Below are 15,316 nucleotides of genomic sequence, written 5' to 3'. Positions count from 1 at the left end.
TTTTTTGCAAATAAAAGGCATTGAAGATATAAAAGTATGTAGTAATTGATTGGAATAAATTATTCCATTAATATTCACGTACTTAAGTGACGTGATTTATCCACAAACGTCTCATTATTACTTATTATGCAAAGTAAATAAATCGGTTCAGGTAGCACTACTGGCAACAAAAAAAAAAAACAAAAATGACAATGTATTATGAGGTAACCCAGTGTTATTGCGGGCTCGTGCATACAAATATTTGGGCATACCGCATACATAGAGTGAAGCGTACAGGGGCGTCACGCATCATATCAGAACATTTTATTAACCCAATCGAGTGCCTCTCGAAAGATATCACATTATTGGCCTTTATTTGTGAACCTGTCATTGATTTCTCGTATACGTATATATCATAAACTAAGAATAATGGTCATATTGAAATAACAATATTCATGCAAGGTTCAATTGATAATTAATTTCTGATATCTGTGTAGATAATTAATATATTCAAATAAGACAATTTTGATGATATTAGAGAAACGTAGTCTTTAATGAATTATGTAACTAATAATTTGTCGATATTTCAATCATCTGTAGAAATGAAAATAAGATTTTGTATATAATTCTTAAATATTCCAACTGTGTCCAAATGTGTTTCAATAAACTTTAACTAGTTATTTAATTTTGAGTTTAATTTCAAATTTTCGTAGAATTATGATTTGTATTGATGAGAAATATTATTTCATAATCCTTTATTACTACCAGAGATAGCATTTATGAACAACACCTATTAGACAAATGATTTTTCACAATAATTGTACACTACAAATAATAATTATGTCAACTCAACACCATAATATCGTACCTATCTCTAAATCAACGCCATCAGTCAAAATTTTTAAACTATTTTCACAAATATGTCCAAATATTTAATAGTGTGCATTTATTCTAGCTTTTATGAAATAATATTTTTGATATCTCGTGTCACACATTTTAATGTTCAAAAAATTAAAATGCACGATTACATCAAACAAATTTTATACATTGATCACTACACGAACTCTATATTACACTCAATAATTCCATAATAATTCTTCGCATGGTGCTTATGATATTCTAGTCTTGTGTTTACCTCCAACTTTGGCAACTTTACATAAAACATTTTGAATAAGGTGCTGCATTAGATACGAGGCTTGAAGATGCTTCTTCTTTTACACCAACTGAAAAAAATAGGATTTTCATGAATATCTGATTTTTAAGAAACCGCATACCGGAATAGTGGGCACCGAGCCTCAAGAGAACATGCGGTCCGAATGAACGAGAAACGGGACATTGTACTCAAAATAAGAAGAAAATATCAGACCGCTTTTGTTGCGAGTCAAATAATCAATCGATAAACTAATAGGTAGGTATAGCGGCGAACTGCACTCCTCACTGTTATCAGTCAAATATTATCAAGAGACAAACATTGATTTTTGTAACTACAGCTTAACTAATTCGTTTGTGACACTCTTTTGGTGCACGCAGTTAGGTGGGGACATTGGGGTGCATCTACAAGGTACAGGTAGTTAGCGCATTTTCCAAAATACCCATCCGCGTGCTCTTGTCACTTGTCATTTGTCACTTGCTCCAGCTACTCGCACCGTGTAGGTAGGTAGATGAATCCATAATGTCACGACTGAACACAGGACTTTACCGCCTCCAAAAAAAAATCACATTATTTGATCGAAGACAAAAATATTACAATAAAATCCTGATAATATTAAGAACGCACACGTTTAGGTATACGGATGTTTGTTCCTGTTTTATTCATTGTAGTAATACAGTATAATACGTATATCGTATACGTAATAAGCTTGATCATTTTTAGGCGTCAAGATGGCCTCTCGCACACCCAAGAATTCTGTTGGTGCGGTATTCGACTGATATCCCCGTACACGCAGCAAATGAGTTCTTCAAAGCTGGTTACTACTCTACCTTGAGACCCTGGCAGCACCACCTGCCCTCCTCTCCCCTCTGGAAGAGTGCCTTCGCCGAGACTTAGAAGTACATCGGATAATTCTTGGGCACGTGCATTGCCGCCGAGCTGAGCTCTCATATTAATGGTCAAGTGCAGCGTCTGGACTCGCGACCATAACGAAGACCGTTTCAACGAAGCATTCACCTTGTCAGCCCTGGATCCCCGCGATACCACGGGAAGCGTTTGTCGGAAATCGCCACTGAACAGAACTGTGACACCACCCATCAAGTGATCATTCCTGCGAATATCCTGCAAGGTTCTGTCCACAGTCTCAACTGCCTTTCTGTTAGCCATGGTACACTCATCCCATACGATAAGAGAGCAATCCTAAAGCACACGTCCCTTATCGCTGTCCCGTGACACGCCACACACAGGCGTTTTGATGCTCTCTAAATCGATGGGAATCTTAGACATGGCATGAGCTGTTTTGCCACCAGGAAGCAGTGTGGCAGCGATTCCCGACGAAGCAACGGCAATAGCAATTTTGCCTTGCCTCCTGACCTCTGCAAGAATGCCAGTGGTAACGAAAGTTTTCCTGTTCCACCAGGAGCATCCAAGAAAAACATCTTACCCTGGTTGAGCCTAACGCTTTCTAAGACTATGTCGTAAATATGTTTTTGCTCTGAAGAAAACAAAGCAACGTGGTCATCTCGTATGGTAGCCATTACGCCCGGATCGTAATTTGTCTCGGCAGTATATTCCCGATTTCCACGGTCTTGTTGTTGTGACTGGGGGGATGGTAAACCGTATGTGGCCAGTGGACTGCCGCCGATTGAAATGACCACGTCTTGAAGTGAACTGAGACAGGTGTTCAGCAAGCGCTCATCAGTCACTTCGACTTCGTCTTCAGTAGCACGCCTCAATGTTCTTAGAAAATAATGTATATAACCTCCACGTCGACGTCGATTAAATACACCCCTTTATTTATCGTACGTATAGTACGTTGGCACCTCGTCATCGGTAAAGGATCTCGCAAACAGGTCGTCTTTACAGAGCCTGAAAAACGCCAGGAGAGTGGTTTGGCGCGGATTTTCCAAGCGTTCAGCCACGTTTTCGGGGTCAAAATATATGCGCTGGCCGTTCTCTAGGTGGACATCTAAATGTATGACAGTAGGATGCCTGCCATGAATAGAGAACGCCAGTATTCGCCAAACCGCTTCAGACGTGCTGATGTAGCGACCAGACTGGTACTTTGGCACCTCGTCCCGATCAGTGCTCTGCAAAGCAAACGTCACCTGGTCGCTCCCTTTTTTGACGTATTTACAGATGTATTTAATCGACTCGACGCTAGTGCACGACTCGACGCTGATGTGCGTCTGGAATGTCCTGGACAGTACTGGTGAGTAAGGGACAATCCACCTATTATCGACGGGCTGTGCCTGGCCACGCACGCTGAGCTCATTTGTATGCCCGCCCTCAGCTGGTGATCGGCGACGGTATGAATTATGATGGATACCCGTACTCACCAGTAACTGTTTCGTTGGTAATTTTTTCGGGAATCTTTTCGTGCATCGTCCATCTTTCATGCACGGGGAACTTGGATTTAGACTGCCACAGGGGCTATGAACCATGTGACTTTTCACAATCTGATGCAGGACTGGATCGACGTCAAACTCCGGAAGCTCAGCGCTTATGAATTGGTCAATCTGGTTGGGCCACATCTTCTACAATCTTCTCTTCCAGCCACAAAAGCAGTTGCGCAAGTGGCAAGCCGCGTTTTTGCCATTCAATGGAATACGTATAGCAGCGAACTGCACCAAACACTTTTGACTTTGTGAGAAGATCCATAAGGCACTTCAACTTCAGATGGAAAACGCGAGAGAACAAGTCATGTCTGTCGTAAGAAGCCTGTCCTGCAAGGAGTTCGGATGTGATTTTCAGCCATTTAGGGTTGGTGGTAATGGTGATGAAGAGGTCCGGGCGACCAAACTATGGCACGTAACAGAACGCATCCTGCGTCCTCTCGTGCATGTACCGCGGACCTCCTGTGAAGGTGGAGGGGAGAATGACCATGCTGCCTACGTCTTGAGCATTTACATCATTTTGCATGGCATCCCTGAGATGGACGTAGTTCTCAGCTCTCAACTTTCTTTGGTTGGTCCTTATAAATACCAACCGCTCTGTCTCAATTTTGGCATACATATACACCAAACATTTACTAAAGAGCGCACAATAATAATGATGGAGATAAGAACCGTTGTTTACCCTTAGCTGGATCAAAAAGCCTTAGAACTGCAAGGCGGACGTTTTCTTGTTGTAATTGAGGGAGCCTGTCTGGGAGTCTACATTCTTCCTCTTCTTTCTCCTGCCCTGTTCCCAAATTTTACTTGGAGTCGGCACAATATGTCATTTTCTTCCATTTTCCCCTGTCACTCGTCATACTGACACTCACTCCCTTCCTATTCATATCATATTTCAGGCAATCCATCCATCTTTTCTTAGGTCTTCCTCTTCCTCTCCATCTATCTACATTCATACTTAGCACACACTTTGTTGCATGCGTATCATCCCTCCTCATTACATGCCCATTACATGTCTGCGAGTCTACATTATAGTGGACGAAATGGTAGCCATCCTCTCCGCGACAGAACATGAGAGGATATTGAAGAGAATCGTACGCGCGGTGGGTCTCGCTGATCCTTTGAAGACGGTCATGGCAAAAGAGATTTAGTACAGTTGTTGTTCATTAATACCTTTGAGAATTAATATACCTAGTAGGCAATTTAAAGAAACCAACAATTCTCACCCATGAAAATACAGGTTAGAACGTAATTTATGGTCGTTATGGTTTGATACATTGGACAGACGCAAACGGTTAGTAAGTCAATTTTATTATAAAACGCAAACAATACGTAAGAACAATAATATTTTTAGGAATTACTTCAGAGGACTTTTCAAAAAAATATTCATCTGCAGAATTTGATTATGCTTTGCTTAAAAGCACATTTAGAAAGTACTGTAAAGATTTTGGTGAAGCTCTCAAGAGCAATGTTGAATGTAAGGCACTTCTCTTTTCATCAAAAATGCTTTTTGAACTGGGACCAAATATAAGAACTGAGAAGAAAACCAAAGGTGACAAGGCTGTAAAATTCAGGTTTCCTCATGCTAAAACAGAAGGGACCGCTAAAGTTCTATCAATTGAGTCCCCAGATGGAAGATGGAGGTAAGATGATAATGACATTTAAACAAGCAGGATTACTAGCAATGGAAACATTTACATTAGCATTAGATTATTTTTACAAAAGGAACAATGCTCATGACACCATTATGTGAAGCTAACAACTTAAAAAAATAAATACCTATGTCAACTTTATTAAATTAAGTCGTCGAACATTAGACTGATGTGAGTCTAGTTGTTCAGGTGAGTGAAAACTTTTGAAAGTAGAAAATGCTTGAACGCGAGGACCAGGCTGATCAATATGATCATACAAGTAGAAGATATTTTGTTTTTTTAGGTCGGTTCTTGGCGAAATTCTTCAAGATATGGCAATGCAAGTGAACGAAAAGTATTTTACATAAAAGAGTAAAATTTTTTTAAAGAATTTTTTTGTATAAGTAAAGCAACCATTAGCTTGACAGTAAAGGAACCAATACTAATATAATGGTCATCAAAAGAGTAATTTGTCTTCAGTGACACTTCGAGGAAAATTGTGATATGTTTAGCTATTTCTAATAATTCAGTACGCCAGTCATGGTGTGTGTGTGTCATCTTATAGTTATTGCAGAAACACCCGGTAGGTACTTTATCGAACCGGAGCTGCCGCCAGATAATGATGATGAACTGATGTCAGCCGCAGTGGTCGACGTTTTATTTTTTTAAACAATTGCAAATATAACTGAACACAGACTTAAGTTGTAATCTCAAGTAATAAATAAATAAGTGAACATTGCATCCAAGTTGAAAATAACATTAGGAAAATACGTAAATCCCAATGTGCTTTTCCTCCTACCCAACCCTGAAAAACCTAGTAACCGGCACACCCACTTTGGCACCATTTTGGAGGAAACTTTCAAAATTCAAAAGCTAAATTCCGATATTGAAGCGGCTTCCCCGTGGTGCCCCAGGCCTTTGGTAGCTTATTTGGCAGCTTGTGTCCGCCTGGCTGTACGGGAGGACCTACTCACCTCCCCTTACAGAGTCCTTCGTGTTCCAAAGAATTTGACATACAAAAAGTCCTTTATGACCCACGGCTTATAACAATGCATTATACTTTCTGAATATAACCTAACAATTACGAAGAGGACTTTTGCAATTGAGTAGAAAACTATTTGTTAAGTTTTATTCACCGTCAGGCCAGAATGAGAAGCGAGCACTAGTTGCATCTGACGAAGTGACGGCTTCATGACGTCGAGTTGGCGAGAAACTGCTGGACGGTACATAACTTGGGTTCGGGCTAGGGGAGCCACCTGTAAACAATAAAAATAGGTTGAATCACAGTCTGGAAACTTATGGCAAGATTAACCATATCACTAAAACTTTTATTTTTTATTTTTACTGCTACTTACTGAGTAGGTTAAAATGATTATATTTTATGAAATACTTTCAAAGTTATTTCAGTAGTTTGTGAAATAGATTGTCTTTATTGTTATTTCATTGTTTAAGTACTTTTAATTAAATTTTTCAGAGTTTTTACTCGCAATGACAGCGACATCTATCCATGTTAAGCAAATTGTATTAAATGAAGACGAAGTTAGCTTGTGGTTATTTTAAAGGGAACTTAGGAAAGAGGGCGGTACAAAGTATGGAAACCCTACCAATAGAGGTCGCTACACGCTCAAATCGGGCGTGTCTCTCAAAGTCACAGTAATCATTTTGTTGAACACATTTGTTGGAAACTGCAGAACTTATGCACATTGAAAGTTATAGCTTTTCTACTAGGACGAAGATCTCATATCCATAAGCTCCGAGTCCAAGTGCAAGTCTAATTGAGGAAAGGGCGTAAAAAAGGGTGAAAATTATATAAGATAACCGGATTTACCGATTATGAGTAAAATTGGTGCACTTTGACGTTTGTAGTTTTGGATTGAGTGTCGCCTTAGCGAAAGCTTTTAACATCAGTTTGAATTTAAGATAAGTACTTCAGTAATCGCTTTAAATAGATGTTATTTGTTATTCATGAAGGATATTTTTGTAAAATAGTTTTTTTATTGGCTGTCATGTACATTCGTGTATGTACCTACTACTGAAAATCTTGTAAGATTATTCAAAATAAATCATCATAGCAGCCTATTGCTGTCCACAGTTGAACTTGGGTCTTCCAAAGACCGTCAACCATTCCGGTCTTAACCGCTACCCGACAAAGGGAACGAAGCGAGCAATGCAGGCACGGTAGTCAATCAGATGCTGTAAAAGGAGAAACGCGCATTGCGGTTTGTGGTCTGTACTTGCAGCCTTTGGAAAACAGGCCATTTGCGAAGCTGGAATAGAACCGGGAAAATCAAAAAGCTTTTACAAGCCTCAGAATTTTGGATTCATCAGAGGTGAGCGGATCCCGTTTATCTAGCAGGTAATAGAGGAATGTGTGATGTACTCGTTATCTGTGGATGTTGACAGATTGTCCTTGTATTTCTGGTTACTTTATTTCGCAATTCCTCAGTGGCGGAGAGGATAATCGAATAAAACAAAATTAGCTTAATATTCTGGTATCATGTCGATCGGAAACATTTCCGAGTTCAATATGAGGTCGGGAAATTTCACCCCGTACGTGTAACGGCTGGATTTTTTTTAAAGTGTACCATACAATCAAGGAGGAGTTATGGCTACCAAATTTAATAGTGGTGATGGGCGACGAAGCGTATGAATTACTAAGTAATTTAATGAGCCCGGAAAAGTCAAGCGAAAAATGTGACAGTTGTAAAAAATATGCCAGATCACCTTCAACCAAAACCATCTTTCATGGCGGGAAGATATAATTTCCGTCAAAGACGACATAATGAAGGTGGATATATTTTACAGTACCTACATATTGGAACTAAAAAAACTTTCAAAATGCAAGGATGATGGGATGAGGTCTGGCTGCGCCAATTTAGAGGACAAGTTATAGTAATGGGCTAGAGAATAGCCATGGATTATAAGGTAATGGATACTTTAGGTAGGGAATTTCATAGGCATGTAGTAGGTAGTTGATTAGTTAAGAAAGTTGTAGATTAGTTAAAGAAAGAAAAACGGAGTTCACTAATCTGTCCTTAAAGCCCTCGAGGCTTGAGTGCTCGCCAGAGTGTATGACTGGTCAGCGTGGCAGAGGGCCGGCTTAGCCGATTTCTAACGAATGGTAACTCTTAGGAAAAAAATCAAAGGTCCATTTTGTAAAATAATTTAATATCTGCAACTTACACTCAAGTTTTTTTTTTGATAAAACTTACCGTTTTCGAAAAAAAAAAAAACAAATTTTGACTCTTGATTCTGAATAACTTTTGAAGCAGACATGGGATCCATGGCGACTTTTAAAACTTTATTTGTAATGATAGACCCAAGCTCTCCACCAAAATGTGGCTTTCCAGGAATCATTGTTATTTGACCACCCTTCTTTTATGTCTAAATTGACGTTGATAAATTTAAAATGGGTCGTACATCAAAAGCCGTTCGAGGACAATTACCTTCAGGCCAAAATGGAAATCGAGTAACAGCCGCGTCTGACGACGTGACGATGTCGTGGTGTCTGTTCGGCGAGAAGCCACCAGTTGAAGGCGCGTATCCAGGACCGGGGCTCGGAGACCCGTCTGAAAATACACAAATTTGTTTTTGTTCAATTGATTGGAATACTGATTCTAAAGTACGATGTGTTATTTGATTGAGATGGTTTCAATCGCTTCAAATGCCATTCTACAGCGTTTCATTATCTAGATTTTTTTTACATTATACTACATACATTATATTTTTTATTCTTGAATTAGTTTGATCAAGGAGACTAGTTGTGATCGGCACTGCTATCTTAAAATTGGGTTCATCGCAACCCAAAGTACTGATACTCCTCCAAATCAAATTATGAGAAAGGGATATTTTAAACCGCGTGGGTGGGTGGTACAATATCTAAACAATATAACACTTTCCACGAAAATACCGAAATTCTATAATCAAGACCATTTAGAAGAAGTGAAAATTTTGTCCAATACGCATATGTTTTCAACAATGTTTGATAAAACAGAAAGCTACATTAACCATTCATTAAAACATGCATTATCGGTTTTCTGAAAACCACGTCAAAAACTTTTTAAAATGCCGACAAACATTCTACCAAAAAATAGTCCAGACAAGGTTTGCCAAATAAAATTCGGAGTATTAAAATTCAGCCAGATAGAAGGAACCCGATGAACGATTATTACAGAGGCGAAACAATCGTACTAGAGAGCACGTCATCTCTTCTTGTATCAGAAGTAACAGATCATCCCCTCACACTCGACCACACTGAACAAGAGTTCATTGACAAGCTCCTGAGGAGCGATGATAGCGAAATAATGATTTTAAGACATGAGCAAGGTGTCCCTTCAAAACTTAAATTTACATAACATTAAACTGATCCTAACATTCTCCATTAAAACTTACCTATGGCACTAACTCCAATAGCATTGTAGGTATTCATTGACATCGACTGCATGGGCTGCAAGGGACTTTGGAGCTGAAATAGATAATAAAACTCACAATTAATAAATTATATCACTGTAGCAGGTAGGTAATTCAATATAATATGACTAGATGAAAACGCGACTTTATTCAGGCTAAATAACTGATATAACTCATAATGCACAACACATGCAGGCAGGTGCAAAATGTAGGTAGATATTTCAGTGTTTCAGAGTTTCCAACATTGTAAGATAATGGCCAGTATTCTTTTTCGATGGTGTAACATTTAAGCTATCGGCCCAACACGAGTTTTAGGAAAAAATAACTCTAATCTGTTTCTCTCTGTTTGATTCGCTCAATGAAAGTACCTACTGAAATTGACATTATTCGATGACATTGATGATTCCAGAGTAATATAAAACAAACCGAAAATTTTGGATAGGTACATGTTGTAGGCTCGAAATTATTATTTTGCTATGTCAGTAACAGTTCAAAGATTCAGTTAACAATTCAAAAATAAGTCTGTATGTGCAAATAAAATATAGCTCAACTTAAATCGGTTTCGGGAAGTAAAAAAATATTGAACTTTCAGCCTAAGCGTATGTTACGACGCAGACGACGCTAGCACATAAGTAAAACACGTATTTGTGTGACGCAGGTCAACGCAGCGTAAACCAGAGCAGATTTTGTAATCATTAAGCTCTTCAATGTATAAATACTTAAATAAATATGTAGATAAACAACACGACCACCATTATTTATTCCTTTATTGCAGGCAACGAGAGCCCGTAAGCCTTTACCTTCCAAGTACGGTTTAAAAATTGGTTATTTAATATTATTATTGGCAGGTGCAACTTTCAAGTACCTACCTAATGTACCGATGTATGTTTCGTTTATAAATGAAAAATCGTTGAAATGCTTGCGCTCGTATTAAACCACACAGCCGTGTACCTACCTATCAAGGTAAAGTTAGATACGAGGTCGCGAATTGAAGATTGTCTTACATTTAATTGTACCTATATAAGCTCAGTGCAGTTTGTTATTATAAGAACTTAAAATATGGTAAAGATTTACGTAATAAATTAATTTAAAAATAAATTGTTCTCTCAAATTATTGTAAACCCGAATTTGATTCTAGCACAATTCTAACGGCATCTGAAAACTACATACGTATTCATAATTATTTCATCGATAAAGTCGTTTATTGAACAGTCATAGCGCCAATTTGCGAACATACAGTTTTACTGCTTTTTGATACGCTACTCAAATTTTAATCTCGATTTAATTACTGAAATGAAATTAGCCTCTTAACACGCCATAGGAATTCACAAAACCATTAAAACACGTCTAGTTTGAACTATTTATCGTGTTACATATTACACACAGATGAACTTCATACAATTCATTTTCAAATAATTAAAGGGATATCGCAGCTATGTCACCAAATATTGTGACTTAACTGCAATCCAGCAAACCTGGCCAAATTAGTCCAATTATGCATAAAATTTATGAAACCTACATAAAAGGGACACAGAACACAACGTGCCATAGGCCTGTCTGGGTCTAAACATGTAGATATATTTAACCTTTTCATATAAGACAGACCTACATCACTACAGACTTTCCTCTCAAAGTACAACATTCATGTATGTATACATGTATATATATAGGAGAAACGTTAGTTACACTACTTATAACTCAAGAATGGCTGAACCGTTTAAGCTGAAAATTAGAGGGGTAGCTTAACTTATTTCGGACGCGGGTGAAAACCCGCTGGCTGAAGCCAGTCATTATATAAAAGCTTTAAATAGTTCTTACTTATTTGTCTGAAATAATAAAGAAGGAATTTATACATTTACATATTTCAATCAATTTTACACAGCTATATGTCTGACATATGGACATGAGTGGCGTGGCACTTAAATTTTATCGTAGGTAACCTACATACTATTTTATAAAGTAATTTAGATTTATTGAAAATTAATTTCCATCGCTGTTTCATTATAAAACTTGAAGAAATGAGTGGCAATGTGTGTTGTTACCTGTCCTTGAATTTGATGTGTGGCAAATGGATTGACAGCGACGGGCGACGACTGGTGGGGCAGCGCGCTGTGTGGCGAACACCCGGGTGGACTGCGACCCATACTTCCGCACGCGCCAGCGTACCCGAGCCCGCTCGGCGACTGCGTTAGCCATGAGCTGAAAACGTTTAAACACCATTTAACGAAATGTTACTCAGAACGAAGCAACGAGTAATTTTAAACAATGCTTTTTAGAGTACAAAGCGCTCTGATTTTAAATAAATTTCTTCTCGGGGTCCTTTGCGGAGATGTTGTTACTGACACAATTCCTATATGGCTGACTTGTCCGAAAACATACGGCGTTAAAAGGCGCTCGTTTTTTAAAAGGTTTTCCAACCTTTTGTAAAATCATATAGTTAAATGATGTGTCTTAAAGTTAACTGAATATACTTTTTACGATTAGCGAGAAAATTAATAAGTTACTACATAGATTTTTATAGGTACCTACTTAGTAAAGAAAGAACCGATAAGTAAAACTTGCATTAAAGTACTAATATTATAATGGTAACTGGTCGTCAACACTTCAATGCTACTGCGATAAGAAGTAACAGGTGTAACGGGTGTAATAGCTCAGGTCACATCAATTGACCTTTTTGTAAATGCAACTTTAATACTTCATCATATCAGCCAATTGCCGTCCATTGCTACGCCTCCCACAAAGAATGCTAGCCACCCCGGTCATGGGCAATCCGCACTGTTCACAATTCTAAATTTGTCCATAGTCAAACTACGCACCTATATTTAAAGAGGTATTTACCTACCTATACTAAATACAAACTAATAAATAATATCAAAGCGAACCAATTTCAGTTGTCAAATAGACGACAGAAATTTTGGGTGACAATTTCACGGATTTATGATTTGGTTATCTTCGAGTAATTTAGGCTACCTATATTTTGTTCGGTTACTGGTAAAAGTTTCCTGGGACGCGAGTAAAACTGCGGGAAACAGCTAGTTATGTTATAAAATCAAACTATCCACAAATATTTTACATGAAAATATTGAAAGGAAGTTGCTAAATCCCATAAAAATTGTCAGTATGTCCGCTTTACTTTTTTACGCTTATATACCTACGCTTCAATAGTATGAAAATGTCGATCGTTAAAGTGAAAACCTTGAACGGTCTTAAAAGTAGCCGTGGCAGAGGCAGAGATAAAGCGAGTAAACTCCGCCCATCTTACCTGCTTGCGTCCAATAGCACATTCGTGCCTTTCAACAATTGTTTGCCATAATTAGAATCGATTATGCTATTGCTTGTCATTCCAATGAACGTCATCGCTTCAACTTTATAGGTTGATACTAAGAAATAATCTTATTAATGATCAGTTTGGTTATTTGTCGTCATATATCAATGTGATGTTATGTTATGAAACACGAGATATCTCCCCCTTTAATGTCATTTAATACGCCTCATATATGTATGCTATTGAGTAAATAGGAAGCAAGGGGAAAATAGGCGTCTTAGATTAAAATAATATATTGTTTACCAACATACAGAGTCATTATTTACTATTTCTTATTTCGGAAGTTTTATAAGTTGAAAGTGAATATATAATGCAGATAATCGGACCTAAAGCGTTGTTGAAAATATGCATAATTCCAGTCAACATGCCACAATGGTACTAAGCATCAAACTGAACTTATCTGGCATTATATTAATGTGTTTATACGTACTTGCCCTACAAAGTAGCTGATATCAAATTGGTCAATACTTGAGATATCTCGTGAATTATTTAAGATACACTATTTATCAAAAGGACAAGAACTGCTGATAAACTTATAAAAGTTCGAATTTTCAACCAATTAAACCAGTATCTCGCGCTTATCAGGAGTATTCTACAGCTCACAACCATTGTTTTTACTAATGTCCTCAGGTAGGTATACAGTCTAGGTATCAATGTTATCACCATTATTGTCAATAAGGTCACAGTTAGATACACCTGAATGAACTATTCAATGTTGTAATGACATCAATTGATAACTGTCTAATTGAAACAAACGAGGAAATCGGAAATAAAATTCTTTAGCTACGTATCAGTGAATTTATTAGCGTTTGTTTTGTAAACACTAGCATGAGAAACGTAAATATTTATTATAATTAATATGTAATAATAGGTAATGTCATAGTGTTAACTTGCCCGTTTGAATTATATTACAAAACGATTTCAAATATGTATGCTGTACCTGCGCGTGTAATTATAGTAAATATGTTTTATGAAATCTGGAGTACTTGCGCAAACTTAAGTACTTGCTCAAGATTAAAATCTGCTTTTCCGTTTGCTTACCTACACAAAAACTCAGATTTAATTTTTCCCAGTTCTCCCTATTTTACAAGTCCATAAAAATAATTTGGCATTCCATGCGATTGATAATGACCTTTTTTATTGGGTTTGATTGTCGACATTTATTGACTTGATTAAAAAAACAAAAATTATATATCAGATTCTGCACCAGTCTAAGAAATGGTTTTTATAGTAGTTTAAATATTTATTTTATTCTAATTTTTAACCCACTTCAAACAAGGAGGTTCTCAATTCGACCGTTTTTTTGTTTGTGTGTTTGTTACGCGATTACTCCGCCATTTATTAATCGATTTTGATGATTCTTATTTTGTTTGATAGGACATACTTTCGAGTTAGTCCCATAGTCATCAGGTCAGAATCTGATGATGGGAACCTTGAGAAATCAACAGCAACTTTTAAAAGTTGTGGGTATACATAGAGTAATAACTTGACACTCAGGTGTATTCCTGATAGCACTATTCAAAAGTGAAGGTTTGGCGCTCACCTGATGATGGAGAAGGTCGAGGGAACTCGACAATTGAATATGTCAACTGCCTCTTGTTTGGGCTTATATTATTCATATTGACGAGACCTTTGCACTTATGCTAATAGTGACAACTATGCTTATCATTGAAAAACCAAAAATAAAAAACTTAGGTAACAAAAAAATAGAACCGATTTCCAAAACACTATAAAAGCAAAAGAAAATAATTATTGTAAATGCATCCGCCTAGAAGTTGGTGGCGAAATAAACTTAGGTACATCCACTAGACACATTTTCACATTTTGTAAAAAGTTTGAGTATTTATAGTTAACATCATCTCCAAAAATTCAGTTGTCTAAACCATAACGGTTCATGAGACATCTACAGACAAACGGAATCGAAGTCAGCGAAGAATAAGGTCCAGTTTTATGGTTGTACCCTTAAGTTACGGAACCCTGGAAAAATATTTGAGATGTAGGTAAGTAAACATAAAAACTCACGTGTCGTATCTAGGGTAAGAAGGTGGATGATACGGAGAACCGGACCCGAAGTAATTCCGAGCTCCTAAGGGTAGGGGCTGCATGTGAGGCGGCACGTGCTGCCCGACGTGTGCAACATGATAACCGTCTCCGAACAGGGTCTTAGAATAAGGAGTAGCTCGAAAAGGCCTTTTCATCCTCCGCCGTCGTCTGAAGTTCCCGTTTTCGAACATCTCTCCGCATTGAGGATCTACAACAATACTACACTCACCACCCAAAAATCTATGAACATGGGACCTGGAATTTATCGCTAGCAATTCGCTGTATAAAGTATGAAATATGAGATGACGGTGAATGCTCGCGTAGCAGTTAGAAGTCATTCGCATGGCATTATTGCAGACAGGAAACAAACAACGATAGACCATTT

At 37.7% G+C, this 15,316-nt stretch overlaps 1 protein-coding gene across 7 annotated transcripts in view; it reads right to left on the bottom strand.

Moving 5' to 3' along the window:
• Window positions 1–467: 467 nt before the first annotated feature.
• Window positions 468–15,316, bottom strand: part of LOC110378131 (forkhead box protein L2) — a 48,628-nt gene continuing 33,779 nt past the window's right edge. For all 7 annotated transcript variants that reach the window (XM_049839607.2, XM_064034625.1, XM_049839644.2 and 4 more), the window contains 6 exons: window positions 14,911–15,139; window positions 11,606–11,762; window positions 9,546–9,618; window positions 8,600–8,722; window positions 6,290–6,409; window positions 468–1,202 (listed from right to left, as the gene is read on the bottom strand). In XM_049839607.2, the coding sequence (XP_049695564.2) occupies window positions 1,132–1,202; window positions 6,290–6,409; window positions 8,600–8,722; window positions 9,546–9,618; window positions 11,606–11,762; window positions 14,911–15,139 (773 nt within the window). In that variant the 3' untranslated portion in view covers window positions 468–1,131. The remainder of the gene's footprint in view (window positions 1,203–6,289; window positions 6,410–8,599; window positions 8,723–9,545; window positions 9,619–11,605; window positions 11,763–14,910; window positions 15,140–15,316) is intronic.

This window comes from Helicoverpa armigera, chromosome 1 (assembly GCF_030705265.1).
Source record: "Helicoverpa armigera isolate CAAS_96S chromosome 1, ASM3070526v1, whole genome shotgun sequence".
Classification (NCBI taxonomy): domain Eukaryota; kingdom Metazoa; phylum Arthropoda; class Insecta; order Lepidoptera; family Noctuidae; genus Helicoverpa; species Helicoverpa armigera.
The sequence above is the reverse complement of the archived record's forward strand: the minus strand, read 5'-3'. Positions and strand labels throughout refer to the sequence as shown.